This window comes from Coregonus clupeaformis, unplaced genomic scaffold (assembly GCF_020615455.1).
Source record: "Coregonus clupeaformis isolate EN_2021a unplaced genomic scaffold, ASM2061545v1 scaf0414, whole genome shotgun sequence".
In the NCBI taxonomy this organism is placed as follows: Eukaryota; Metazoa; Chordata; class Actinopteri; order Salmoniformes; family Salmonidae; genus Coregonus; species Coregonus clupeaformis.
In genome coordinates this window covers 184,934-211,694 of record NW_025533869.1, presented here as the reverse complement: position 1 = coordinate 211,694, position 26,761 = coordinate 184,934, and the positions used below count along the sequence as shown (strand labels likewise).

General features: G+C 40.8%; 2 protein-coding genes and 2 pseudogenes across 2 annotated transcripts; all 4 read left to right on the top strand.

Annotated features, from left to right (window-relative positions):
• The first annotated feature begins 2,146 nt into the window (after window positions 1–2,146).
• LOC123484709 lies at window positions 2,147–3,688 on the top strand (annotated as a pseudogene).
• A 1,535-nt stretch (window positions 3,689–5,223) lies between these two features.
• Window positions 5,224–13,330, top strand: LOC123484708. The gene is made up of 7 exons (XM_045215272.1): window positions 5,224–5,266; window positions 5,418–5,780; window positions 5,897–6,247; window positions 8,205–8,336; window positions 8,508–8,557; window positions 8,717–8,824; window positions 13,238–13,330. The coding sequence occupies exons 1-7, from the start codon at window positions 5,224–5,226 to the stop codon at window positions 13,328–13,330; spliced, it is 1,140 nt and encodes a 379-aa protein (XP_045071207.1).
• A 3,608-nt stretch (window positions 13,331–16,938) lies between these two features.
• On the top strand, window positions 16,939–20,305 carry LOC121554556 (annotated as a pseudogene).
• A 1,446-nt stretch (window positions 20,306–21,751) lies between these two features.
• Window positions 21,752–22,795, top strand: LOC123484707. The gene is made up of 3 exons (XM_045215271.1): window positions 21,752–21,806; window positions 21,958–22,320; window positions 22,437–22,795. The coding sequence occupies exons 1-3, from the start codon at window positions 21,764–21,766 to the stop codon at window positions 22,793–22,795; spliced, it is 765 nt and encodes a 254-aa protein (XP_045071206.1). The 5' UTR covers window positions 21,752–21,763.
• The last annotated feature ends 3,966 nt before the right edge of the window (window positions 22,796–26,761 follow it).

The following is a 26,761-nucleotide window of genomic DNA, read 5'->3' as shown; positions in this document are numbered from 1 at the left end:
ACTACCTACTGTTACCATGCTAAACCCACCCACTCAACAAGCACTCATTGAGCTGTTCACAGATACCTGAACACTTTGGTCTGCTATGAGCTCAAGATGAAGCCATCTCTACGCTGTGGACAGGCCTGCTGGCCTACTACACACTCTGTGGTTTTCAGCAGGATGTCTATGTGGTGTCAGTCAGTTACTATTATTCTTCGTTGTTCACCCCATGACAATTAGAAACACAGCTCCATCTAGACTAACACAGTATCTTATCACTTACAAGATCATAGGTTTTATCAGTTCTTGAACTTTAATCATTAATTTACACAGTATAGAGTAGAAGGTGTAAGCCCTACCCACCCAGGTAAACCCCTGACCTCTACTAAACTATCAGGTGTTACACTTCATGTTTCTGTGAATGATAGTGAAAGTAAGACTGACATAAAATAGTCTTGCTTCATCATCAGGAGAACTGTAACTGCTGCATGTGGTGGAACCAAATATATCTAATGCACACAACTGATGTTGATAGAAAGAGCATACAGGTACATTCAGTGGATTCGGAAAGTGTTCAGACCACTTTTTCCACATTAAGTTACAGCCTTATTCAAAAATTGATTACATTCCCCCCCCCCCCCCAATCAATCAACACACAATACCCCATAATGACAGAGCAAAAACAGGTTTTTATAATTTTTTGCAAATGTAATAAAAATAAAACCCCAAAATATAACATTTACAAAAGTATTCAAACCCTTTGCTCAGTACTTTGTTGAAGCACCTTTGGCAGCGATTACAGCCTTGAGTCTTCTTGGATATGACGCTACAAGCTTCGTACACCTGTATTTGGGAGTTTCTCCCGTTCTTCTCCGCAGATCATCTCAAGCACTGTCAGGTTGGATGTGGAGTGTCGCTGCACAGCTATTTTCAGGTCTCTCCAGAGATGTTCAATCGGGTTCAAGTCCGGGCTCTGGCTGGGCCACTCAAGGACATTCAGATACTTGTCCCGAAGCAACTCCTGCATTGTCTTGGCTGTGTGCTTAGAGTTGTTGTCCTGTAGGAAGGTGAACCTTCGCCCCAGTCTGAGGTCATGAACGCCCTGGAGTAGGTTTTCATCAAGGATCTCTCTGTACTTTGCTCCATTCATCTCTCCCTTGAGCCTGACTAGTCTCCCAGTCCCTGCTGCTGAAAAACATCCCCACAGCATGATGCTGCCACCACAATGCTTCACCGTAGGGATGGTGCCAGGTTTCCTCCAGACGTGATGCTTGGCATTCAGGCCAAAGAGTTTAATCTTGGTTTCACCAGACCAGAGTATCTTGTTTCTCATGGTCTGAGTCCTTCAGGTGCCATTTGTGAAACTCCAAGCGGGCTGTTATGTGCCTTTTACTGAGGAGTGGCTTCCTTCTGGCTACTCTACCATAAAGGCCTGATTGGTGGAGTGCTGCAGAGATGGTTGTCCTTTTGGAAGGTTCTCCCATCTCCACAGAGGAACTCTAAAGCTCTGTAGGAGTGACCATCAGGTTCTTGGTCACCTCCCTGACCAAGGCCCTTCTCCCCCAATTGCTATGCTTGGCTGGGTGGTCAGCTCTAGGAAAAGTCTTGGTGGTTCCAAACTTCTTCCATTTAAGAATGATGCAGGCCACTGCGTTCTTGGACAATTCCTTCGACCTCATGGCTTGGTTATTGCTCTGACATGCACCTGAGCTAAATTTTTTAGTCTCATAGTAAAGGGTCTAAATATATAAATTAGGTATTTCTCTTTTTTATATGTAATACATTTGCTAAAAAAATCTAAAAACCTGTTTTCGCTTTGTCATTATGTGGTATTGTGTGTAGATTGATTAAATGTTTTATTTATTTAATCAATTTTAGAATAAGGCTGTAATGTAACAAAATGTTGAAAAAGTCAAGGGGTCTGAATACTTTCTTAATGCACTGTATAATGTATGCTTAAATAGTTTTTGGGAAGAACTACGTGAAAAACGTATATATTGTTGGATAATATTTTGATTGTTCTTACAATCCAGATAAGAGTTTTAACAGAGTATTAGACAGCTTTCTTCCAGCCAGTTGTTGCAAATGATTAGCATTGTTCCACTTTCAGCATTGATTATCTACAGTAAGTGATTCTCAGTTTACCTGTGAAGACCATGGTGGGATGAATAAGGCAGCCAACATAGGAGACACAGTGACTTTGCACTGCTTCCATGAAGGCAACTTGGCACCGCACCTCTTGTGGTTCAAGCAAGCCTTGGGTGACAATTCTTAGCTCATGACAACTTCTTATAAGGATGACAATAATGCTACATTCCACAATTAATTTAAAGGCAACCCTCGCTTCTCAGTGCAAAGTGGTGAAGGAATAAAACACCTAAGGATCTCAGACATGCAGCTCATCAATATATTACTGTGGGAGTTCTTATTCCAACAAGGTGGAATTTGGAGACAGGAGCCATTCTCATTGTTAAAGGTATACAATCTGAATTTAGAGAGAAAATAACTAGAAACTGCTGTTCTGCAACAATAATATTGAGCATTGTTGCACTTTACATTTTGAATATACAATGTCTTAATTAAATGTAAGGTAATCCCACAATAATATATTACTGTGGCTTAAGTTTTCAACAAATGTTGAGTTAGGACACAAAATAGGAAACACATTTACTGACATGAAAACCTTTTTGTCAGGTTCAGGGTCCAGAAACACCACCATTGTACAGCAGTCTGTGTCTGAGTCAGTCCAGCCAGGAGACTCTGTTACTCTGAACTGTACAATACACACTGAGACCTGTGCAGGAGAACACAGTGTCTATTGGTTCAGACATGGCTCAGGAGTATCCCATCCAGGAATAATTTACACCCATGGAGACAGGAGTGATCAGTGTGAGAAGAGCCCTGAGGCTGGGTCTCCTACACAGAGCTGTGTCTACAACCTCCCCAAGAGGAACCTCAGCCTCTCTGATGCTGGGACTTACTACTGTGCTGTGGCCTCATATGGGGAGATACTGTTTGGGAACGGGACCAAGCTGGAGATCAAGGGTAGGTGATACATCTCACATTTCTGTTTATATCTATTGTATAATATATTGTGTCCAACTGTACACAGTTCTAGTTATTTAGATCACATAAGAAAACGTCCAATCATTTTCCCAGACAATGGCGCAGACACTCCTCTCTTGGTGTATTGCCTGAGTGCAGCGTTGGTTCTATCGTTTATCCTGATCATTGTCCTTGGTAGCATCATGAATACCATGAACAGGAGAAAGTGTCTGAAGTGTAGAGGAAAGTGAAGTCCATACCAAATAAATGAATTATAAATGTAGCAGGTTAAGTCCTTCAGAGAAGTTGCTCTCCTTTGATATCACCAGATATATCAGTAGTGGAAGAAGGAGTTGTATCTTCATCTTTTCTGTCTTTCTTTTCAGGACCCGTCTCTCAGACAAGATGTCCAGCAGTCTCTTCTTCAGATACAGGGGTAAACAGAATTCCTTATGTTGTATTACCATAAAAATAACTATGAAAGGGGTTACAACAAAAACATGTAGTAATACTTCCCCCATTTTATAATTGTTCTTCACAGGCCCAAGATGCAGACAGTCTCCATTATGTAGCTCTGAATCTGAGCAACAAGAAGAACAGGTCTAGAAGACAGAGAAGCAACATGGAGGAGGTGACGACGTACTCTGGGATCAGACAGTAGAACAGGATGAATGACACAGCCTTAATTGTTTATTTTATTGGCTGTAACTGTAATGAATTAGGTGCATTGCTTTTCTTCCAAACTCATTGACAATGACATACTTGTGATATGATAAATAAAGCATTTAACAATAATCAAGACAATGTATTTATTTGGGCCATACTCAGGCATCTTTATGTTGTAGTGATGAACAGCTTTTTCTCTTCTCATGCAACTAACACCCCCTCACAAACATAGCAACGTATTTAAAGGTTCTCTGATGTCATTTCTTAATTCAGAATAAAATAAGACATGGCAGTACGCCTTTTACTTAGTAAACAAGAAGAGGATTCAAGTGTTTTAATTGTTTTGTCAGTTGTCTTTTAGTGGGGACCCCTTCTCAGCAAAGCCAGTATGGGAATCCTCATGCCAACACGTCAGACCAACAGGTTAGCAGAATTGCTGTATCAAGAGTGAGACTAGGTAAGAGTATTAAAGCTAAATATCACAGCATTAGATTTGACCCAGAGTCTGAATTGAGTGAGTCTGTGTTTCATCCCCATAGCTCCACGGCGACGATGATGTCCTGAACTACACTGCCCTGAAGTTCACTGACAAGAAGAGTACCAATCCCAGGAGACAGAGGAGAGAACAGAGAGAACAGAGAGAGGAAGAAACCACCTACAGGATGTGACATGTGAGGGTCATCCAATCAGCAACATTCTAAGTTAAGCCCCACCCCTCCTCTGAACTCCACTTTGATGTTGATTGTGCCCGTGAGAACTGGCGATTATATACTGTACATTTCTCATTTGCTGTAGGATGCTTTTGCAGGGGCCTAGCTTTGCCTAATATAAATGTAAAATAACAGCAAGTGTGAAAGCTGATGCTAGGATGGTTTCAGAAGTCTCAAATCCTCACTAATAGTGGTTGAGGTTCACTGACTGCATACATTTGTTTTTGTAGAAGTGTACAACATTTATATAATGATTTTGCAAATGTCTGAACTCTTCCTTTTGATGATAATAGTTGTAACATGGAACTCTGTAAGCTGCCTTTACGCTTGTGTGATAGTTCATTAAACATGCTTTTATTTTGAAGTTTAATGACCCAATTCTTACCACTTATCTGCACAAGGTTTCAAAGGATCACATATTTTGTCAAAAAGATTCCAACCTCACCAGAGTTCACTTCCTCCTGAAAGCTTGAACTGCCTTCTACAGACATGAAGTGAGAAATACAATGTAAACCCCCTGTGTATGTCAAAGAGGACATATGTACCACTAGTCTCAGCCACCGACCCAAATGATGAAAAAATACAAACCAGTATCTCTGACTTTACATCATTGAAGGGCTGCTCTAACTATGGTATGCCACAGGACACATGTTAGATTGTAGTTTTTATCAGATGTTTTATGCCTGTTCAGACAGCCAATAAAATCCCTTAGTTCAGAGTTTCCGCCTACTTCATAATGATTACCCGATGAGTGTCATCATATAAAAGGTGCCCCGTTGTCAGACCCACCACTATGCAGTGCAGAAAGGACATTAAAATGATGATTATATATTGGACAATCTTTTTGTTTTACTCCAATTTTGGTAAGTAAGAAATATAAATGTGGATCCTTGTACTTTTTATGTCAGTCTTTTTGAATCCAATTGAATGACCATGTAGTCTGAATAATGATAATAATGTATCATTCTGTACTATACCTTTGTCTTTGATTTATTTAGTTTGTTTGCTTCCCAGGTTGTGCACTTAACAACGATGTAATACAACCAGACCCTGTGATGGTTACACACCTTGGACAAAGTGTATCTCTCACTTGCTTTTGTCGATCTAATTTCATCGGCATCTCTTGGTACAAGCAAACTGTTGGACAGAAGCCTCTTCTCATGGCATCATCATATTATGGCACTGGAAATAATTTTTATGACAACAACTTTAACAAGGACTTTACTGAGACTAAACGTTTGAGTGTGAAGAGAGGAGTTGACAGCTCTAACCTGACCATCTCCAAGACAGAGTCAGGGGACTCAGCTACATACTACTGTGGTGCTATGGAAGTGGGCGAAGTCAAATTTGGAGAAGGAACATTTTTAATTGTCAAAGGTAACTTAAGTTGCTTTTTAAAATGTTGGTATTGAAGTGTGTTCATATAATGCTAAATTAATGAATTTAGCAGGAAAATAGAATGTACACACCATGATCTTACTCACTCTTTTTAGATTCAGGGTCCAACAGCATGTCTGTGATCCAGCAGCCTGTGTCTGAGTCAGTCCAGCCAGGAGACTCTGTGACTCTGAACTGTACAATACACAATGAGACCTGTGCAGGAGAACACAGTGTCTATTGGTTCAGACATGGCTCAGGAGAATCCCATCCAGGAATCATTTACACCCATAGAGACAGGAGTGATCAGTGTGAGAAGAGCCCTGAGGCTGGGTCTCCTACACAGAACTGTGTCTACAACCTCCCCAAGGGGAACCTCAGCCTCTCTGATGCTGGGACTTACTACTGTGCTGTGGCCTCATGTGGGGAGATACTGTTTGGCAACGGGACCAAGCTGGACATCGAAGGTAAGCTGTGCATAACCAAAATACAGCACTAATTTTCTCTCAAATTGTTAGAAATATCATATGTAAATCTAGCACTTTCAATTCATAGTTGATTTCAAATATAACTTTTATAGCTAACTTTAATGCCAAAAGCACTGAGGTACAAAGCATAATAGAAAATGATCAAGCCTTGTTTTCTAAGTTTCAGACCTGTTGGGTGATCAGAGTCAGCTTATTTTCCTCATCATTCTATATTGCCTGACAACTGCTGTGATTCTGAGTGTGGTTGTCAACGTTTTCCTCTGTGTGAGAATGAAGAGGTCACGATGTGAACACTGTGCAGGTACTGTAAAAGTCTTCATGCTAATAGTAATAGTAATAATAGTTATAGATCATAAAGAAGGGTGAAGGCTAGCTCTCCTTTTACCACTTCCCTCTCTGGACATTGTTTTCATTTCACAAGCCTAATTCATTTTGAAGCAGAAAATATGACATACATAGTATGTTTCAAGTGTTTTTAATGTTTTGTCATTTATCTTTTAGCGGGGACCCCTTCTCAGCAGAGCCAGTATGGGAATCCTAATGCCAACACGTTTGACCAACAGGTTAGCAGAATTGCTGTAACAAGAGTGAGACTGTATAAGAGTTTTAAAGATAAATATTACAGCATTAGATTTGACATAGAGTTTGAATTGATTGAGTCTGTGTTTCATCCCCATAGCTCCAAGGTGACGATCATTCTCTGAACTATACCGCCCTGAAGTTCACTGACAAGAAGAGTACCAAGCCCAGGAGACAGAGGAGAGAACAGAGAGAGGAAGAAACCATCTACTCTGGAGTGAGTCATCAAGACAGGATGTGACAGTCCTCCAATCAGCATCATTTTAAGTTTACCCTTACTGACCTCCCCTTTGAGCTTGACTGTGTCCGTGTGACTTGGCTATTTTGTACATTCCTCATTTGCTGTAAAATGTAATAGTCGGGCCTAGCTGAAGAGACTGTCACTGCATTGGCATACTCTCTTAATATCAACATAGAATCACTCAGACGCAGAGCATAATTGTCCAATAAGTGTGAAAGCTGATACTAGGATGGTTTCAGAAGTCTCAAATCCTCAGCAACAGTGGCTGAGGTTGACTGACTGGATACATTTGCTGTTGTAAAAATAAGTGTAGTACAAAATACTGTATTTATAATGATTTAGCAAATATCTGAACTCTTCCTTTTCATGATAATATTTGTAAAATAAACTCTGTAACCTGCCTTTATGCGTGTGTGATATTTCAATAAACATGTTTTTATTTCCTGCATTTAATGACTTGCCCAATACTTACCACTTATTTGCACCATGTAATATTATATTAGAAATTATTCCTCTTTGACATTAGATTTTTGAATAGATTGTTGACAAAAAAATTACAATTAAATCAATTTTAATCCCACTTTGTTACACAATAAAATGTGAAGAAGTCCAGTGTTAGTGTAGACTTTCTATAGGCACTGTATGTGCCACTAGTCAAAGCAAACAACCCAAATGATGAACAAATACAAACCAGTAACTCTGACTTTACATCATTTGAAGATAAATAGCACTCCTTTTTGGTAGCATAAGCATTTTAGAGAGAAACACATAATTGATTCATTGATGAATACAGACTATACCTGTATGTAAGGTGGGAATCTATTGGTTCAGACATGTATGAAAAGAGCCCTGATGCTGGATCTCCTACACAGAGCTGTGTCTACAACCTCCTCAAGAGGAACCTCAGCCTCTCTGATGCTGGGACTTACTACTGTGCTGTTGCCTCATGTGGGGAGATACTGTTTGGCAACGGGACCAAGCTGAACATTGTCCGTAAGTTATATTTCTGACATTTCTGAAAATGTCTAACATACTTTCACATTGTTGTGAATAAATTGTATGTCTAGTTGAGCAAAATGTCCTGAATTTCCTCTATCACTATCTGTATTTCTACAGATGGTTGTAAGGAGGACCATGTTCTCTTGGTGTACTGTCTGGGTGTAGTGTTGGCTCTTTGTGTCATCCTCAGCATTGTCCTTGGTTGTGTTTTGTATAAGATGACCAAGAAAACTTATCTGCTGTTTAGAGGTATGCGTTATCATTTTGAACAATATACAGTGCATTCTGAAAATATTCAGACCCCTTTACTTTTTCCACATATTGTTTTACTTTACAGCCTGTTTTAGTCATGAAACTGGGTTAGTTCATTGTATGATGATGATGATGATGATGATGATTCCACCATGTGTTTGTCTACAGGAAGGCACCCTCAGTCAAGTACTTCGTCAGTACCCAGTTCTCATAACCAGGTTGACAGACCTAACACTGGTCCAGCTGTTTGTTGCTGATTCAATGTATTTTATCTTCATTCAAAATATTAAAATAGGCATTTACCTAAAGGTGTTGTTACACTAGAAATATATTTGTCTAATACAAAATGTTTTTGTTGTTGTTGTTATTCCTCTCAGGATCAAGATGCTGACACACTCCAATTCGCTGCTCTGAACGTCATCCACAAGAAAGTAAACGCCGGGAGACAGAGGAGCGCCATGGAGAGAGACACTGTGTACTCTGGGGTGAGACTCCAAAACATGGACTGAAACGTCAACTTTTGCTCTTTAATAACTTGCATTGCTTTTGTGTTTTCTACACTGTATGTATAACTATGGCTTTTTCATTGTGTGGTACAATTACTTGTACACTGTCAACCTCATTTTAACATTGATACTGTTGTGAATTTTAGATCAAATAAAACATTCAACAGCTTTCATATAGAGGCATTTTTTATTTGATATTTTCCTCTGTCGTTAAATTTCACCCGCAGATTCAGTATGCAACAACCATATTAAGCTTATAATCAATGTAACAAAGCTTTTTTGGGTGCTATAATGCAATGTAAATACAAATCTACTGACAGGTGTTTAAGTTTGTCTCAAACTCTTTTGTAGGTGTATCCTGACATCTCTGTAGTGTTATGAATGCCCTAAAAATATTAAACTAATCTCTAACCCCCAGCAATGACCTTCAGTCCGCACCACACACTACCTACACACACCTCAGTGTATCAAAACCACAAACAACCATGTCACTAAGAGCACAACTCACTCTCTAAATGAGAAAAACTTGAAGTAAAAATAAACATCCTAGTTGAATATACAGTCGTGGTCAAAAGTTTTGAGAATAACACAAGTATTGGTCTTCACAAAGTTTGCTGCTTCAGTGTTTTTAGATATTTTTGTCAGATGTTACTATGGTATACTGAAGTATAATTACAAGCATTCCATAAGTGTCGAAGGCTTTTATTGACAATTACATTACGTTTATGCAAAGAGTAAATATTTCCAGTGTTGACCCTTCTTTTTCAAGACCTCTGCAATCCACCCTGGCATGCTGTCAATTAACTTCTGGGCCACATCCTGACTGATGGCAGCCCATTCTTGCATAATCAATGTTTGGAGTTTGTCAGAATTTGTGGGTTTTTTGTTTGTCCACCCGCCTCTTGAGGATCGACCACAAGATCTCAATGGGATTAAGGTCTGGGGAGTTTCCTGGCCATGGACCCAACATTTAGATGTTTTGTTCCCCGAGCCACTTAGTTATCACTTTTGCCTTATGGCAAGGTGCTCCATCATGCTGGAAAAGGCATTGTTCGTCACCAAACTGTTCTTGGATGGTTGGAAGAAGTTGCTCTCGGAGGATGAGTTGGTATCATTCTTTATTCATGGCTGTGTTCTTAGGCAAAATAGTGAGTGAGCCCAAACCCTTGGCTGAGAAGCAACCCCACACATGAATTGTCTCAGGATGCTTTACTGTTGGCATGACACAGGACTGATGGTAGCGCTCACCTTGTCTTCTCCGAATAAGCTTTTTTCTGGATGCCCCAAACAATCGGAAAGGGGATTCATCAGAGAAAATGATTTTGCCCCAGTCCTCAGCAGTCCAATCCCTGTACCTTTTGCAGAATATCAGTCTGTCCCTGATCTTTTTCCTGGAGAGAAGTGGCTTCCTCGCTGCCCTTCTTGACACCAGGCCATCCTCCAAACGTCTTTGCCTCACTGTGCGTGCAGATGCACTCATACCTGCCTGCTGCCATTCCTGAGCAAGCTCTGCACTGGTGGTGCCCCGATCCCGCAGCTGAATCAACTTTAGGAGACGGTCCTGGCGCTTGCTGGACTTACTTGGGTGCCCTGAAGCCTTCTTCACAACAATTGAACCTCTCTCCTTGAAGTTCTTGATGATCTGATAAATGGTTGATTTAGGTGCAAGCTTACTAGTAGCAATATCCTTGCCTGTGAAGCCCTTTTTGTGCAAAGCAATGATGACGGCACGTGTTTCCTTGCAGGTAACCATGGTTAACAGAGGAAGAACAATGATTTCAAGCACCACCCTCCTTTTAAAGCTTCCAGTCTGTTATTCTAACTCAATCAGCATGACAGAGTGATCTCCAGACTTGTCCATGTCAACACTCTCACCTGTGTTAATGAGAGAAACAAAGGCCCAACAAAAACACTGTGTGGCTGTTAAGAATTTATAACAAGGTAATATATACATTTATTACATGCATATTAAACATCAGTATCATGTTATAAATCCATTTCAGAATCATTGCGTCACATCAATCAAACAGGCTAGGTAGTCATCATCACTGGATCATTACTACTAACATCAACTAAGTTATTATAAGTGTAGCTTAGTTACCAGGATGAGCCACACAATCACTCAAAATAAAACTCGAAGAAGGGTTATCTATATGACGAAGACAACGACTCGTGTGTTTCAATGTAGTGTTTTAAAATTGAGTTCCAGGGAGTAGTTGAAAAAGTATGGGAGACAACCTATTTATTCATATCATCTCTCCTCTGTAATGTGTTGACCTCTTCTAGTGGTGTTGATAGCATGTCACTCACACCCAACCCCACACAGTGAACAAGTTGACAGGTACTCTGCAGTCTTCTGTAAGCCCAAGATGATGTCGTATCTACGCTTTGGTCAGGTGGGCCTGCTGGCTTTGTGCACACAGGACCCTCCTACCTGCTCTCTGTGTCTCTGTGTCTCTATGTGGTTTTCAGAAGGATGTCTATGTGGTGTCACTGTTGTTCTCACTATCTTTACGTGTTGTTCATGTTGCCCCTGACAGCTTACAGCCACAGCAAAACAGTTATTAATTAAACTGACTCAAATATATATTTAGTTATCTGAAATCAGTTACAAACCACAAATAACTGCTAATGAACCCTCTTTGAACCCTCTGAGTTAAGCATCTCATGTGTGATACAGCACCATCTATTCTAACTTGTGGTCCAGGGGGAGGGGCCATTTTGTGATGATGTCATGGGAGAACTTTCAGTACATTCTCAAACAGACATGACTTGTGAAGCACAAAGACTACTGCAGGATGCTCTGTGAGAAGGAGACCAATAGAGGAGGATCCTCCTTCTGACAGATTGCTTTCATTTAGAAACGCACTAACCAGAGAGTAAAACTGACTAGATAGGTAAAGTGTGTCACGTCAGGCATGTACTCTCAGGTGATACACTTAGTGAATGTTTCTGTAAATTATATACAAGGAATGGAAGACTGACATGTACTTGGTTCATTGTGGAGGTGTTTACCTCACTGATGTTCACCCTTGTACATACACTATATATACAAAGGTATGTGGACACCCCTTCAAATTAGTGGATTCGGCTATTTCAGCAATACCCGTTGCTGACAGGTGTATAATATCGAGCACACAGCCATGCAATCTCCATAGACAAAAATTGGCAGTAGAATGGCCTTTATGTAGAGCTCAGTATCTTTCAACGTGGCACCTTTCTAACAAGTCAGTTCGTCAAATTTCTGCACTGCTAGAGCTGCCCCGGTCAACTGTAAGTGCTGGTGTTGTGAAGTGGAAAAATCTAGGAGCAACAACGGCTTAGCCGAGAAGTGGTAGGCCACACAAGCTCACAGAACGGGACCACCGAGTGCTGAAGCGCACAGCGTGTCAAAATCTTCTGTCCTCGGTTGCAACACTCCCTAACGAGTTTCAAACTGCCTCTTGAAGCAATGTCAGCACCCGACGTCAGCACAAGAACTGTTTGGTTTCCATTTCCGAGCAGCCGCACACAAGCCTAAGATCACCATGCGCAATGCCAAGTGTCGGCTGGAGTGGTGCAAAGCTCACCGCCATTGGACTCTAGAGCAGTGTTCTCTGGAGTGATTAATCACACTTCACTATACAGCAGTCAGACAGATGAATCTGGGTTTGGCGGATGCCAGAAAAACACTACCTGCCCCAATTCATAGTGCCAACTGTAATGTTTGGTGGAGGAGGAATTATGGTCTTGGGCTGTTATTCATGGTTCAGGCTAGGCCCCTTAGTTCCAGTGAAGAGAAATCTTAAAAACACATCACACAATGACATTCTAGATGATTCTGTGCTTCCAACTTTGTGGCAACAGTTTGGGGAAGGCCCTTTCCTTTTTCAGCATGGCAATGCCCCTGTGTACAACTTCCTAATATTGAGTTGCAACCCCCCTTTTGCCCTCAAACAGCCTCAATTCGTCTGTGTATGGACTCTACAAGGTGTTGAAAGCTTTCCACAGGGATGCTGTTGACTCCAATGCTTCCCACAGTTGTGACAAGTTGGCTGGATGTCCTTTGGGTGGTGGACCATTCTTGATACACACAGGAAACTGTTGAACATGAAAAACCCAGCAGCGTTGCAATTCTTGACACAAACCGGTGGGCCTGGCACCTACTACCATACAACATTCAAAGGCACTTCAATCTATTGTCTTGCCCATTCATCCTCTGAATCACACAATCCATGTCTCAATTGTGTCAAGGCTTAAGAATCATTCTTTAACGTGTCTCCTCACCTTCATCTACCCTGATTGAAGTGGATTTGACAAGTTTTATCAATAACGGATCATAGCTTTCACCTGATCAGTCTACGTCATGGAAAGATACATTTTATTATTTCAGATTGTGACGTTGATCCACAGATGAGAATCCTGGACCTTCTCCCCATCATCAGAACTGGAGTTCTCCTCTGCTGCCTGATCATCTTCATCATCATCTACCTCATCAGGAAATAGATCACGCTAAGGCCAGTGTCAATAGACTAGAGAAGGGTTATTGAGTAAAGTAGGAGATACTGTATCATCGCTATACATTGCAAATGATGATTTATTGAGATTGCTTAGTTGCTCGTATTGCATTAGAAAAATATTAGCCTGCGACTTCTAATTCAATTGAGCATCATCATCCTTGCTTATGCAGTATGTGTTAATTGATTGAACTGCTCTCCTGAAATCCCTGTGTACAGAATGTGCCTTCTTTTTGCATTAATAAATATCTATTTAAACAACTGATAGGGACTAAAATAGACTTATTCCTTCTCGTGTGTTCTGTACATACAGTATCCCTGTATGAATGTTTGTCCAGAGGGCTTCTGCAGAGACTACCTACTGTTACCATGCTAAACCCACCCACGCATCATGCAGTGAGCTGTTCACAGGTATCTGAACACTTTGGTCTGCTGTGAGCTCAAGACAAGGCCATCTCTTTGCTTTGGATAGGCCTGGTTGGCCTTTCACTCACTATGTGGTTTCAGCAGGATGTCTACCTGGTGTCAGTGTGTTTTCTCTCATGCTTACATTGTTGATCAGGACCATGACAATTAGAAACACAGTCCACTGACATACTGCATGCTATATAGCCTCTATCTTATCATATGGGCCAGTTTCCCAGACACAGTTTAAGCCGAGTCCTGTACTAAAAAGCATGTTTATGTTCATTCTTGAACTACGATAATTGATTTACAGAGTTTAAAGTAGAAGTTGTATCAATGTATACTAGGCTACAGCTAAAAGCCCTATCCACCCAGGTACACCCCTGACCCCTACTAAACTATCAGGTGTTACACTTCAGTTAGAGCATGATTCTGTGAATCATAGGTAATGAGACTTACATAAAATAGATTGTTTCATCCTGTAGTGTACGTTATTCCCCCATATACACTCATGATGCTCCACCCCTGATCCCCCTGGTACATATCAAGTTCTGTTCTATGTATAACAGTCCTCCTATAGGTCATTAGGAGAGCTGTAACTGTTGCATGGGGTGGGGCCAAGTCTAAGGCACACAACTAAGTTTGATCCCAAGGGCATGTACAGCTACATACTGTATATGTAATGTATGCTTGATAATGTACTGCATGCTTATCAGACAACAGTGGTGGAAAAAGTACCCAATTGTCATACTTGAGTCAAAGTGAAAGTCACCCAGTAAAATACTACTTGAGTAAGAATGTCTTTATGAATGTTTGTCCAGAGGGCTTCTGCAGAGACTACCTACTGTTACCATGCTAAACCCACCCAAGCATCATACACTCAGTGAGCTGTTCACAGTTACCTGATCACTTTGGTCTGCTGTGAGCTCAAGATGAAGCCATCTCTACGCTGTGGACAGGCCTGCTGGCCTCCTACACACTCTGTGGTTTTCAGCAGGATGTCTATGTGGTGTCAGTCAGTTACTTTCTTTCTTCCTTGCTCACGCCAATGACAATTAGAAACACAGCTCCATCTAGATTAACACAGTATCTTATCACTTACAAGATCATAGGTTTTATCAGTTCTTGAACTTTAATCATTAATTTACACAGTATAGAGTAGAAGGTGTAAGCCCTACCCACCCAGGTAAACCCCTGACCTCTACTAAACTATCAGGTGTTACACTTCATGTTTCTGTGAATGATAGTGAAAGTAAGACTGACATAAAATTGTCTTGCTTTATCATCAGGAGAACTGTAACTGCTGCATGTGGTGGAACCAAAGATGTCTAAGGCACACAACTGATGTTGATACCAAGAGTATACAAGTACATGCAGTGGATTCGGAAAGTGTTCAGACAGCTTTTTCCACATTTTGTTAAGTTACAGCCTTATTCAAAAATTGATTAAATTGATTTTATTTCTCATCAAACAACACACAATACCCCATAATGACAGAGCAAAAACAGGTTTTTAGAAATTTTTGCAAATGTAATAAAAATGTAAACCCAAAATATTAAATGTACATAAGTAATCAGACCGTTTACTCAGTACTTTGTTGAAGCACCTTTTGCAGCGATTACAGCCTTGAGTCTTCTTGGGTATGACACTAAAAACTTTGCACACCTGTATTTGGGGAGTTTCTCCCATTCTTCTCTGCAGATCCTCTCAAGCTCAGTCATGTTGGATGGGGAGCATCGCTGCACAGCTATTTTCCGGTCTCTCCAGAGATTTTCAATCGGGTTCAAGTCCGGGCTCTGGCTGGGCCACTCAAGGACATTCATAGACTTGTACAGAAGCAACTCCTGCATTGTCTTGGCTGTGTGCTTGGGGTTGTTGTCCTGTTGGAAGGTGAACCTTCACCCCAGTCTGAGGTCATGAGCGCCCTGGAGTAGGTTTTCATCAAGGATCTCTCTGTACTTTGCTCCGTTCGTCTTGCCCTCGAGCCTGACTAGTCTCCCAGTCCCTGCCGCCGAAAAAAATCCACACAGCATGATGCTGCCACCACAATGCTTCACCAAAGGGATGGTGCCAGGTTTCCTCCAGGCGTGACGCTTGGCATTCAGGCCAAAGAGTTCAATCTTGGTTTCATAAGACCAGAGTATCTTGTTTCTCATGGTCTGAGTCCTTCAGTTGCCTTTTGTGAAACTCCAAGCGGGCTGTTATTTACCTTTTACTGAGGAGTGGCTTTCCTCTGGCCACTCTACAATAAAGGCCTGATTGTTGGAGTGCTGCAGAGATGGTTGTCCTTCTGGACGGTTCTCCCATCTCGGTCACCTCCATGGCCAAGGCCCTTCTCCCCCAATTGTTCAGTTTGGCTGGGTGGCCAGCTCTAGGAAGAGTCTTGGTGGTTCCAAACTTCTTCCATTTAAGAATGATGCAGGCCACTGCGTTCTTGGACAATTCCTTCAACCTCATGGCTTGGTTATTGCTCTGACATGCACTGTCAACTCTGGGACCTTATATAGACAGGTGTGTGCCTTTCCAAATCATGGCCAATCAATTGAATTTACCTCAGGGGGACTCTGATCAATGGATACAGGATGCACCTGATCTCAATTTTGAGTCTCATAGCAAAGGGTCTAAATAACTAAATAAATTAGGTATTTCTCTTTTTTATTTGTAATACATTTGCAAAAAAAATCTAAAAACCTGTTTTTCGCTTTGTCATTATGTTGTATTTTGTGCAGATTGATTAGATTTTTTATTTATGTAATCAATTTTAGAATAATGCTGTAATGTAACAAAATGTTTAAAAAGTCAAAGGGTCTGAATACTTTCCTAATGCACTGTATAATGTATGCTAATTTTTTTGTTGTTGTAAAACTACATGAAAACGTATTTAAAAATATAAATTAACCTGTGATGGTAAATGGGGTGGTAAAGTATGATTTCCAAGAAGGAAAAAAAGGTTGTTGGATAATATTTTGATTGGTCTTACACAGACTATCTATCCAGATAAGAGTTTTAACAGAGTATTAGACAGCTTTCATCCAGCCAGTTGTTGCAAATTACTAGCATTGGTCCACTTTTAGCATTGATTATATACAGTAAGTGATTCTCAGTTTATGGTGGGCTGGATAAGGCATCAACAAAAATGACGTGTCCAGTTCAACCAATCACCAAATAGCCCACTGTTGAAGTGTTGTCTACATGGGTAGACTTCTTCCACTCAAGACACAGTTAGTAACTTCAAAGATGATCATCACACTCTGCCTGATATTTCCACTTCTCAGGGAGATGGGTAGGTCCAACTTATATATTTCTGTGCTTATAGGGGGTACACCATACATTTGAAGTCAACCAGGAACTTTATTGATGTAATTCATATCTGTCTTTGTGTGTATTCTAGCTGGGGTACAATCCTCAGCCATGCACCTTGTTTCAGCCAACATAGGAGACACAGTGACATTGCAATGCTTCCATGAAGGCAACTTGGCACTGCACTTCTTGTGGTTCAAGCAAACATTGGCTGACAATCCTCAGCTCATGACAACTTTCTACAGTTATGACAATAATGCCACATTCCACAATGAATTTGAAGGCAACCCTCACTACTTAGTGCAAAGTGGCAAAGGAATAAAACACCTAAGGATCTCAGACATGCAGCTCTCAGATTCAGCAATAATTATTGTGGGAGTTCTTATTCCAACAAGGTGGATTTGGAGAAGGAGCAATTCTCATTGTTAAAGGTACAACATCTGAATTTAGAGAGAATATATCTAGAAACGAGTGTTCTGTAACTATAATCATGAGCATTGTTGCACTTTACATTTTGGATATACAATGTCTTAATTAAATGTAAGGTAATCCCACAATAACATATTACTGTAGCTTAAGTTTTCAGCAAATGTTGAGTTAGGACACAAAATAGGAAACACATTTACTGACATGAAAACCTTTTTGTCAGGTTCAGGGTCCAGAAACACCACCGTTGTACAGCAGTCTGTCTGAGTCAGTCCAGACAGGAGACTTTGTGACTCTGAACTGTACAATACACACTGAGACCTGTGCAGGAGAACACTGTGTCTATTGGTTCAGACATGGCTCAGGAGATTCCCGTCCAGGAATCATTTACACCCATGAAGACAGGAGTGATCAGTGTGAGAAGAGCCCTGAGGCTGGGTCTCCTACACAGAGCTGTGTCTACAACCTCCCCAAGAGGAACCTCAGCCTCTCTGATGCTGGGACTTACTACTGTGCTGTGGCCTCATGTGGGGAGATACTGTTTGGAAACGGGACCAAGCTGGAGATCAAGGGTAGGTGATACATCTTACATGTCTGTTTATATCTATTGTATAATCTATTGTGTCCAACTGTACACAGTGCTAGTTATTTAGATCACATAAGAAAACGTCCAATCATTTTCCCAGACAATGTTGCAGACCCTCTTCTCTTGGTGTACTGCCTGAGTGCTGCATTGGGTCTCTCATTTATCCTGATCATTGTCCTTGGTAGCATCACGAACATCACGATCAAGAGAAAGTATCTGCAGTGTAGGGGTAAGTGAAGTCCAAACCAAATAAATGAATGATATACGTACAGTGGGGAGAACAAGTATTTGATACACATTTTGATACACATTTTGCATGTAGATGTCTGTAATTTTTATCATAGGTACACTTCAACTGTGAGAGATGGAATGTAAAACAAAAATCCAGAAAATCACATTGTATGATTTTAAAGTAATTAATTTGCATTTTATTGCATGACATAAGTATTTGATACATCAGAAAAGCAGAACTTAATATTTGGTACAGAAACATTTGTTTGCAATTACAGAGATCACACGTTTCCTGTAGGTCTTGACCAGGTTTGCACACACTGCAGCAGGGATTTTGGCCCACTCCTCCATACAGACCTTCGCCAGATCCTTCAGGTTTCGGGGCTGTCGCTGGGCAATACGGACTTTCAGCTCCCTCCAAAGATTTTCTATGGGGTTCAGGTCTGGAGACTGGCTAGGCCACTCCAGGACCTTGAGATGCTTCTTACGGAGCCACTCCTTAGTTGCCCTGGCTGTGTGTTTCGGGTCGTTGTCATGCTGGAAGACCCAGCCACGACCCATCTTCAATGCTCTTACTGAGGGAAGGAGGTTGTTGGCCAAGATCTCGCGATACATGGCCCCATCCATCCTCCCCTCAATATGGTGCAGTCGTCCTGTCCCCTTTGCAGAAAAGCATCCCCAAAGAATGATGTTTCCACCTCCATGCTTCACGGTTGGGATGGTGTTCTTGGGGTTGTACTCATCCTTCTTCTTCCTCCAAACACGGCGAGTGGAGTTTAGACCAAAAAGCTCTATTTTTGTCTCATCAGACCACATGACCTTCTCCCATTCCTCCTCTGGATCATCCAGATGGTCATTGGCAAACTTCAGACGGGCCTGTTCATGCGCTGGCTTGAGCAGGGGGACCTTGCGTGCGCTGCAGGATTTTAATCCATGACGGCGTAGTGTGTTACTAATGGCTTTCTTTGAGACTGTGGTCCCAGCTCTCTTCGGGTCATTGACCAGGTGCTGCCGTGTAGTTCTGGGCTGATCCCTCACCTTCCTCATGATCATTGATGCCCCACCACGTGAGATCTTGCATGGAGCCCCAGACCGAGGGTGATTGACCGTCATCTTGAACTTCTTCCATTTTCTAATAATTGCGCCAACAGTTGTTGCCTTCTCACCAAGCTGCTTGCCTATTGTCCTGTAGCCCATCCCAGCCTTGTGCAGGTCTACAATTTTATCCCTGATGTCCTTACACAGCTCTCTGGTCTTGGCCATTGTGGAGAGGTTGGAGTCTGTTTGATTGAGTGTGTGGACAGGTGTCTTTTATGCAGGTAACGAGTTCAAACAGGTGCAGTTAATACAGGTAATGAGTGGAGAACAGGAGGGCTTCTTAAAGAAAAACGAACAGGTCTGTGAGAGCCGGAATTCTTACTGGTTGGTAGGTGATCAAATACTTATGTCATGCAATAAAATGCAAATTAATTACTTAAAAATCATACAATGTGATTTTCTGGATTTTTGTTTTAGATTCCGTCTCTCACAGTTGAAGTGTACCTATGATTAAAATTACAGACCTCTACATGCTTTGTAAGTAGGAAAACCTGCAAAATCGGCAGTGTATCAAATACTTGTTCTCCCCACTGTATGTAGCAGGTACAGTCCTTCAGAAAAGTTTATATTATTTTATTTCACCAGCTGTATCTGTAGTGGAAGAAGTAGTTGTATCTTTATCTTTTCTGTCTTTCTTTTCAGGACCCGTCTCTCAGACAAGAGGTCCAGCAGTCTCTTCTTCAGATGCAAGGGTAAACAGGATTCCTGATGTTGTATTACCATAAAAGGGAAGTTTGAAAGTGGTTACAATAAAAACATATAGTAATACTTCCCCCATTTTATAATTGTTCTTCACAGGCCCAAGATGCAGACAGTCTCCATTATGTAGCTCTGAATCTGAGCAACAAGAAGAACAGGTCTAGAAGACAGAGAAGCAACAAGGTGGAGGAGATGGTGTACTCTGGGATCAGACAGTAGAACTGGATGAATGACACAGCCTTAATTGTTAACTTTATTAGCTGTAACTGTAATGAATTAGGTGCATTGCTTCTCTTCCAAACTCATTGACAATGACTTACTTGTGATATGATGAATAAAGCATTTAACTATAATCAAGACAAATGAAGTTGAATGTATTTATTTAGGCCATACCAAAGCATCTTTATGTTGCAGTGACGAACAGCTTTTTCTCTTGTCATGCCAGCAACACCCCCTCTCACTCACAGCAACCTATTTACAGGTACTCTGATTTCATTTCTTAATTCAGAAGAAAATAATACATGGTAGTATGCCTTTTAATAAGTAAACAAGAGGAGGTTTCAAGTGTTTTAAATGTTTTGTCATTTTTCTTTTAGCGGGGACCCCTTCTCAGCAGAGCCAGTATGGGAATCCTCATGCCAACACCTCAGACCAACAGGTTAGCAGAATTGCTGTATCAAGAGTGAGACTGGATAACAGTATTAAAGCTAAATATTACAGCATTAGATTTGACCCAGATTCTGAATTGAGTGAGTCTGTGTTTCATCCCCATAGTGTAACTCCACGGTGATGATGCTGCCCTAAACTATACCGCCCTGAAGTTCCCTGACAAGAAGAGTACCAATCCCAGGAGACAGAGGAGAGAGAGAGAACAGAGAGAGGAAGAAACCATCTACTCTTGTGTGAGTCATCAAGACAGGACTTGACATGTATGGGTCATCCAATAAGAATCAGCCCCCACCCCTCCTCTGAACTCCACTTTGATGTTGATTGTGCCTGTGTGAACTGGCGATTATATACTCTACATTTCTTATTTGCTGTAGGATGCCTTTGCAGGGGCCTATTGGATGAGGTTGACTGACTGCATACATTTGTTTTTGTATGAACAACATTTATATAATAATTTTGCAAATGTCTGAACTCTTCCTTTTGATGATAATAGCTGTAACCTGCCTTTATGCTTGTTTGATATTTCAATAAACATGTTTTTATTTCGAAGTTTAATGGCCCAATTCTTACCATTTATTTGCACCAGGTATCAAAGGATCACATCTTTATTTTGTCAAAAAGGTGCCAACCTCACCAGAATTAATTTCCTCCTGAAAGCTTGAACTGCCTTCTACAGACATGAAGTGAGAAATACAATGTAAAGCCCCTGTGTATGTCAAAGAGGACATATGTACCACTAGTCTCAGCCACCGACCCAAATGATGAAAAAATACAAACCAGTAACTCTGACTTTAAGTCATTTGAAGGGCTGCTCTAACTATGGTATGCCACAGGACACGTTACATTGTAGTTTTTATCAGATGGTTTATGCCTATTCAGAGAGCCAATGAAATCACTTTGTTCAGTGTTTCCGCCTACTTCATAATGACTACCCGATGAGTGTCATCATATAAAAGGTGCCCCGTTGTCAGACCCACCACTATACAGTGCAGAAAGGACATTAAAGTGATGATTATATATTGGACAATCTTTTTGTTTTACACCAATTTTGGTAAGTAAGAAATATTCATGTGGATCCTTGTACTTTTTATGTCAGTCTTTTTGAATCCAATTGAATGACCATGTAGTCTGAATAATGATAATAATGTATCATTCTGTACTATACCTTTGTCTTTGATTTATTTAGTTTGTTTGCTTCACAGGTTGTGTACTTAACAAAAATGTAATCCAACCAGACCCTGTGATGGTTACACACCTTGGACAAAGTGTATCTCTCACTTGCTTTTGTCGATCTGATTTGATCAAAGTCTCTTGGTTCAAGCAAACTGTTGGACAGAAACCTCTTCTCATGACAGTATCAATTTATCCCGAAAATAAATATACATATTCCAACAACTTTTACAAGGACTTTACGGAGAATAAACGTTTGAGTGTGAAGAGAGAAGTTGACAGCTGTAACCTGACCATCTCCAAGATAGAGTCAGGGGACTCAGCTACATACTACTGTGGTAGTATGATAGCGAGTGAGGTCAAATTTGGAGAAGGAACAGTTATATTTGTGAAAGGTAACATCAGTTCCTTTTAAAAATGTTAAATACTGAAGTGTGTTCCTATAATTGTAAATTAATGAATTTGGAGGAAAATAGAATGTACACACCATGATCTTACTCACTCTCTTCAGATTCAGGGTCCAACAGCATGTCTGTGATCCAGCAGCCTGTGTCTGAGTCAGTCCAGCCAGGAGACTCTGTTACTCTGAACTGTACAATACACACTGAGACCTGTGCAGGAGAACATAGTGTCTATTGGTTCAGACATGGCTCAGGAGAATCCCATCCAGGAATCATTTACAACCATGGAGACAGGAGTGATCAGTGTGAGAAGAGCCCTGAGGCTGGGTCTCCTACACAGAGCTGTGTCTACAACCTCCCCAAGGGGAACCTCAGCCTCTCTGATGCTGGGACTTACTACTGTGCTGTGGCCTCATGTGGGGAGATACTGTTTGGCAACGGGACCAAGCTGGACATTGAAAGTAAGTGATATTTCGGACATTTCTGAAAATGTCTAACATTCTTTCACATTGCTGTGAATAAATTGTATGCCTGGTTGAACAAAATGTCCTGAATTTTCTCTATCACTGTCTGTATTTCTACAGATGGTTGTAAGGAGGACCATGTTCTCTTGGTGTACTGTCTGGGTGTAGTGTTGGCTCTTTGTGTCATCCTCATCATTGTCCTTGGTTGTGTTTTGTATAAGATGACCAAGAAAACCTCTCTGCTGTGTAGAGGTAAGTGTTATCATTGCCACAATATATGCTTAAACTGTTGGTGCAGTATACATTACATGTTTTAGTCATGAAACTGGGTTAATTCAATGTATGATGATGATGATGATGATGATTCCACCATGTGTTTGTCTAAAAGGAACGCACACTCAGTCAAGTGGTCCGGCAGTCCCCAGTTCTCATAATCAGGTATGCAGACCATAAAGATATACACTGTAAACAGGTCCTTCTATCAAAATACCAGGTAATTTCCTGATGTCTTTGGAATTTGTTTTGCTATTCCTCTTAGGATCAAGAAGATGATGACACACTCACGTCGGTCCGTTACGCTGCTCTGAATGTCATCCACAAGAAGCCAAAGACCCAGAGACAGAGGAGCGCCATGGAGAGAGACACTGTGTATTCTGGGGTGAGGTGCCAAAACATGGACTGAAACGTCAATTTTTGCTCTCTAATAACTTGCATTGATTTTGTGTTTTCTATACTATATATACAACTATGGCTTTTTCATTGTGCGTTACAATTACTTGTATTCTGTCAATCTCCTGTTAAAAAAAAACTGTTGTGCATTTTAGATCCAATAAAAAATTCATCTGCTTTCATATAGAGGCATTCATATTTTTCTGTGTTCTTAAATTTCACCCACAGATTCAGTTTGCAACAATCATATTGGGCTTGTGCTCATTGTAACAAAACTCTTTTTGTTTGCATAACGCACTGTAAATATACATCTATTGACTAGTGTTTTAGTTTGTCTCAAACTCTTTTTTAGCTGGATCCTGAAAACATCTCTGTGGTGTTCTGAATGTCCTTAACCCCCAGCAATGACCTTCAGTCGTCACAACGCGCTCTCTACACACACCTCAGTGCATCTAAACCACAAACAACCATGTCACTAAGAGCACAACTCACTCTCTTCATGAGGAAAGCCTTGAAGGAAAAATAAACATCCTAGCGAATATACTTTGAACAGAATGTATATTGTTGAGACTGATTTCAGATATGACTACACATTGTGACTGAGCAGTTTTCACAAACTATTGACAAAATGTGAAGGTATAAGTCCACCTTGCAGGACTGCAATTCATTTATCTTTCAATAGGAGCAGCAGTGTATATGGAAGTCCCTCTGACTGCTTTACAATTAGAGTTGCAGCAACTTTAAGAAGTTGTGAAAATGTTCAAATTGTTGAATCGTTGAAAACGTACTTTCCTGTGATAGTTTGTGTGTAGCCGAAATAGCTGTCAAACAAGTGCCCAACAAACACAATGTGTGGCTGTTAAGAATCTATAACAAGGTAATATAGTTATTACATGCTTATTACAAATCAATAAGATATTATAAACCCATTTCAGCATCGTAGATTCACATGCATCCAACAGGCCAGGCATTCTACATCACTAGATCATTACTGCTAACATCCAATAAGCTATTATAAAGTGTAGCTTAGTTACCAGGAAGAGCCACAGCATCAATCAAAATAGAACTGGTAGCAGAGTGATCTCTACATGACAAAGACAATGACTCATCTGTTTAAATATAGTTTTTTTTTTATTGAGTTCCAGGTCGTAGCTGCATAATTAACGGACACAACCTTTTTATTCACGTCATCTCTCCTCTGTAATGTGTTGTATTCTTTTAGTTGTGTTGATAGCAAGACCCACCCCCACACAGTGAACAAGTTCACAGATACTCTGCAGTCTTCTGTAAGCCCGAGATAAGGCCATATCTATGCTTTGGTCTTCTGGCCTGCTGGCTTTGTGCACACAGGACCTCCTACCTGCTCTCTGTGTCTCTGTGTCTCTATGTGGTTTTCAGAAGGATGTCTATGTGGTGTCACTGTTGTTCTCACTATCTATGTGGTCCTCTGTAGCTCAGCTGGTAGAGCACGGCGCTTGTAATGCCAAGGTAGTGGGTTCGATCCCCGGGACCACCCATACACAAAAAATGTATGCACGCACGACTGTAAGTCGCTTTGGATAAAAGCGTCTGCTAAATGGCATATTATTATTATTTATCTTTACTTGTTGTTCATGTTGCCCCTGACATCTTACAGCCACAGCAAAACAGTTATTTATTAAACTGACTGCAATGTACTGTATATGTAGTTATCTGAAATCAGTTACAAACCACAAAGAACTACTAATGAACCCTCTTTCAACCCTCTGAGTTAAGCATCTCATGTGTGATGCAACACCATCTAGTCTAAGTTGTGGTCCATGGGGAGGGGCCATTTTGTGATGATGTGATGGGAGAACTTTCAGTACATTCTCAAACAGACATGACTTGTGAAGCACAAAGACTACTGCAGGATGCTCTGTGAGAAGGAGACCAATAGAGGAGGATCCTCCTTCTGTAAGATTGCTTCCTTTTAGAACCGCACTAACCACAGAGTAAAACAGACTAGATAAAGTGTGTCACATTAGCTGGTTGGCTGTGGTGTCCAATCATGTATGCACTCTCAGGTGTTACACATAGTGAATGTTTCTGTGAATGATATACAAGGAATAAGACTGACATAACATGTACTTGTTTCATTCTGTAGGTGTTTACCCCACCTATGTTCACCCTTGTACATATGTTCTATGGAAAACAGTCCTCCTATGTCATCTGGAGTACTGTAGCTAACTGTTCAATGCTGGTCCAAATAGTATTTGTTAATTTAGGTACACATGGTTAAGCATGACTGGTCCATCAATTGCAACTAAAGTAAGTGTGTGAGGAAACAAGAAATAGCTCAATAGAAATAGAAAATACTATTTCACACAGGTCTGTCCAGAGAGAATGAATGTGAGAAAATCACAAACCACAATTTCTTGCAAGACCAATCAATAGCAGCTCCTGTCTGAGTCATGGTACAATACAAGACCAATGGTTGTTTGAATGAGGCATCAACAAAAATGATGCGGTCCAGTTGAACCAATCACCTTTTACCCCATTGTTAAAGTGTAGTCTACAGTTGCGATTTTAGCATGTCAATCTTGGCGGGGTCAAACTGATGCATGGCTGCAAAGCCACAACACAACACTAAACAATACATGAATTGGACTATAACGGTGACAAACAGTGCCCACTAACTGTTAGGGCCTACATAAAGCTGTCCAGACAGCAGAGTCCCAACAGCAGTCCCAACATCTTACCAATGTTACACCTGGCTATCAGCGGAGACTTGTCTGGCAGCGAAACAGTTCATTCAGCCTCATTTACTGCCTTTAAAAAAAAAATAGCTGATATGGCTGACTTGCTTAAACAAGTGTGGTTTCTACTGACAATTGAGATGTACAAACTATGGCATGAGGGGACGACGAGCGGATAAGAGGCAATCCGTAATTTCGATGAATACATTAATGGGCGACCTTGGATGTATAACTATTATTTCAGCACTTTTGAAATGTACAGCGACAGAATTCAGAACATGGGCCAAGTCAGAACCGAAGGATAAATAAAGGGGGCATATAAGCAGACAATGAAAGCTCATACAATATTAAATTATTACATTTCTCTAAAACAGGCTATAGGCTACATGTGCACCACCAAGTCAGAACAGTAGGCTAAGTTATGAGGGGGAAAGGGACCAAATTATTAATGTGAGGCACATGGGCTACTAACAGCTTACTACACAACATAAACGTAGTATTACTTTCTTAGCTACTGTAAACATATCTCACTGGCATATTACAAAATTTATGCAGCTGCATACAATACATTTTTGGACTCACCTT

What these genes read in the sequence shown, in the direction of transcription:
- LOC123484708 (XM_045215272.1), top strand. Translation starts at nt 5,224, where the DNA reads ATGATTATATATTGGACAATCTTTTTGTTTTACTCCAATTTTG. An exon ending in TTTGTTTTACTCCAATTTTG is followed by an intron (nt 5,267 to 5,417) that starts GTAAGTAAGAAA and finishes TTTGCTTCCCAG; the next exon opens with GTTGTGCACTTAACAACGAT. An exon ending in GAGACACTGTGTACTCTGGG is followed by an intron (nt 8,825 to 13,237) that starts GTGAGACTCCAA and finishes GTTGATCCACAG; the next exon opens with ATGAGAATCCTGGACCTTCT.
- LOC123484707 (XM_045215271.1), top strand. Translation starts at nt 21,764, where the DNA reads ATGATTATATATTGGACAATCTTTTTGTTTTACACCAATTTTG. An exon ending in TTTGTTTTACACCAATTTTG is followed by an intron (nt 21,807 to 21,957) that starts GTAAGTAAGAAA and finishes TTTGCTTCACAG; the next exon opens with GTTGTGTACTTAACAAAAAT. An exon ending in AACAGTTATATTTGTGAAAG is followed by an intron (nt 22,321 to 22,436) that starts GTAACATCAGTT and finishes CACTCTCTTCAG; the next exon opens with ATTCAGGGTCCAACAGCATG.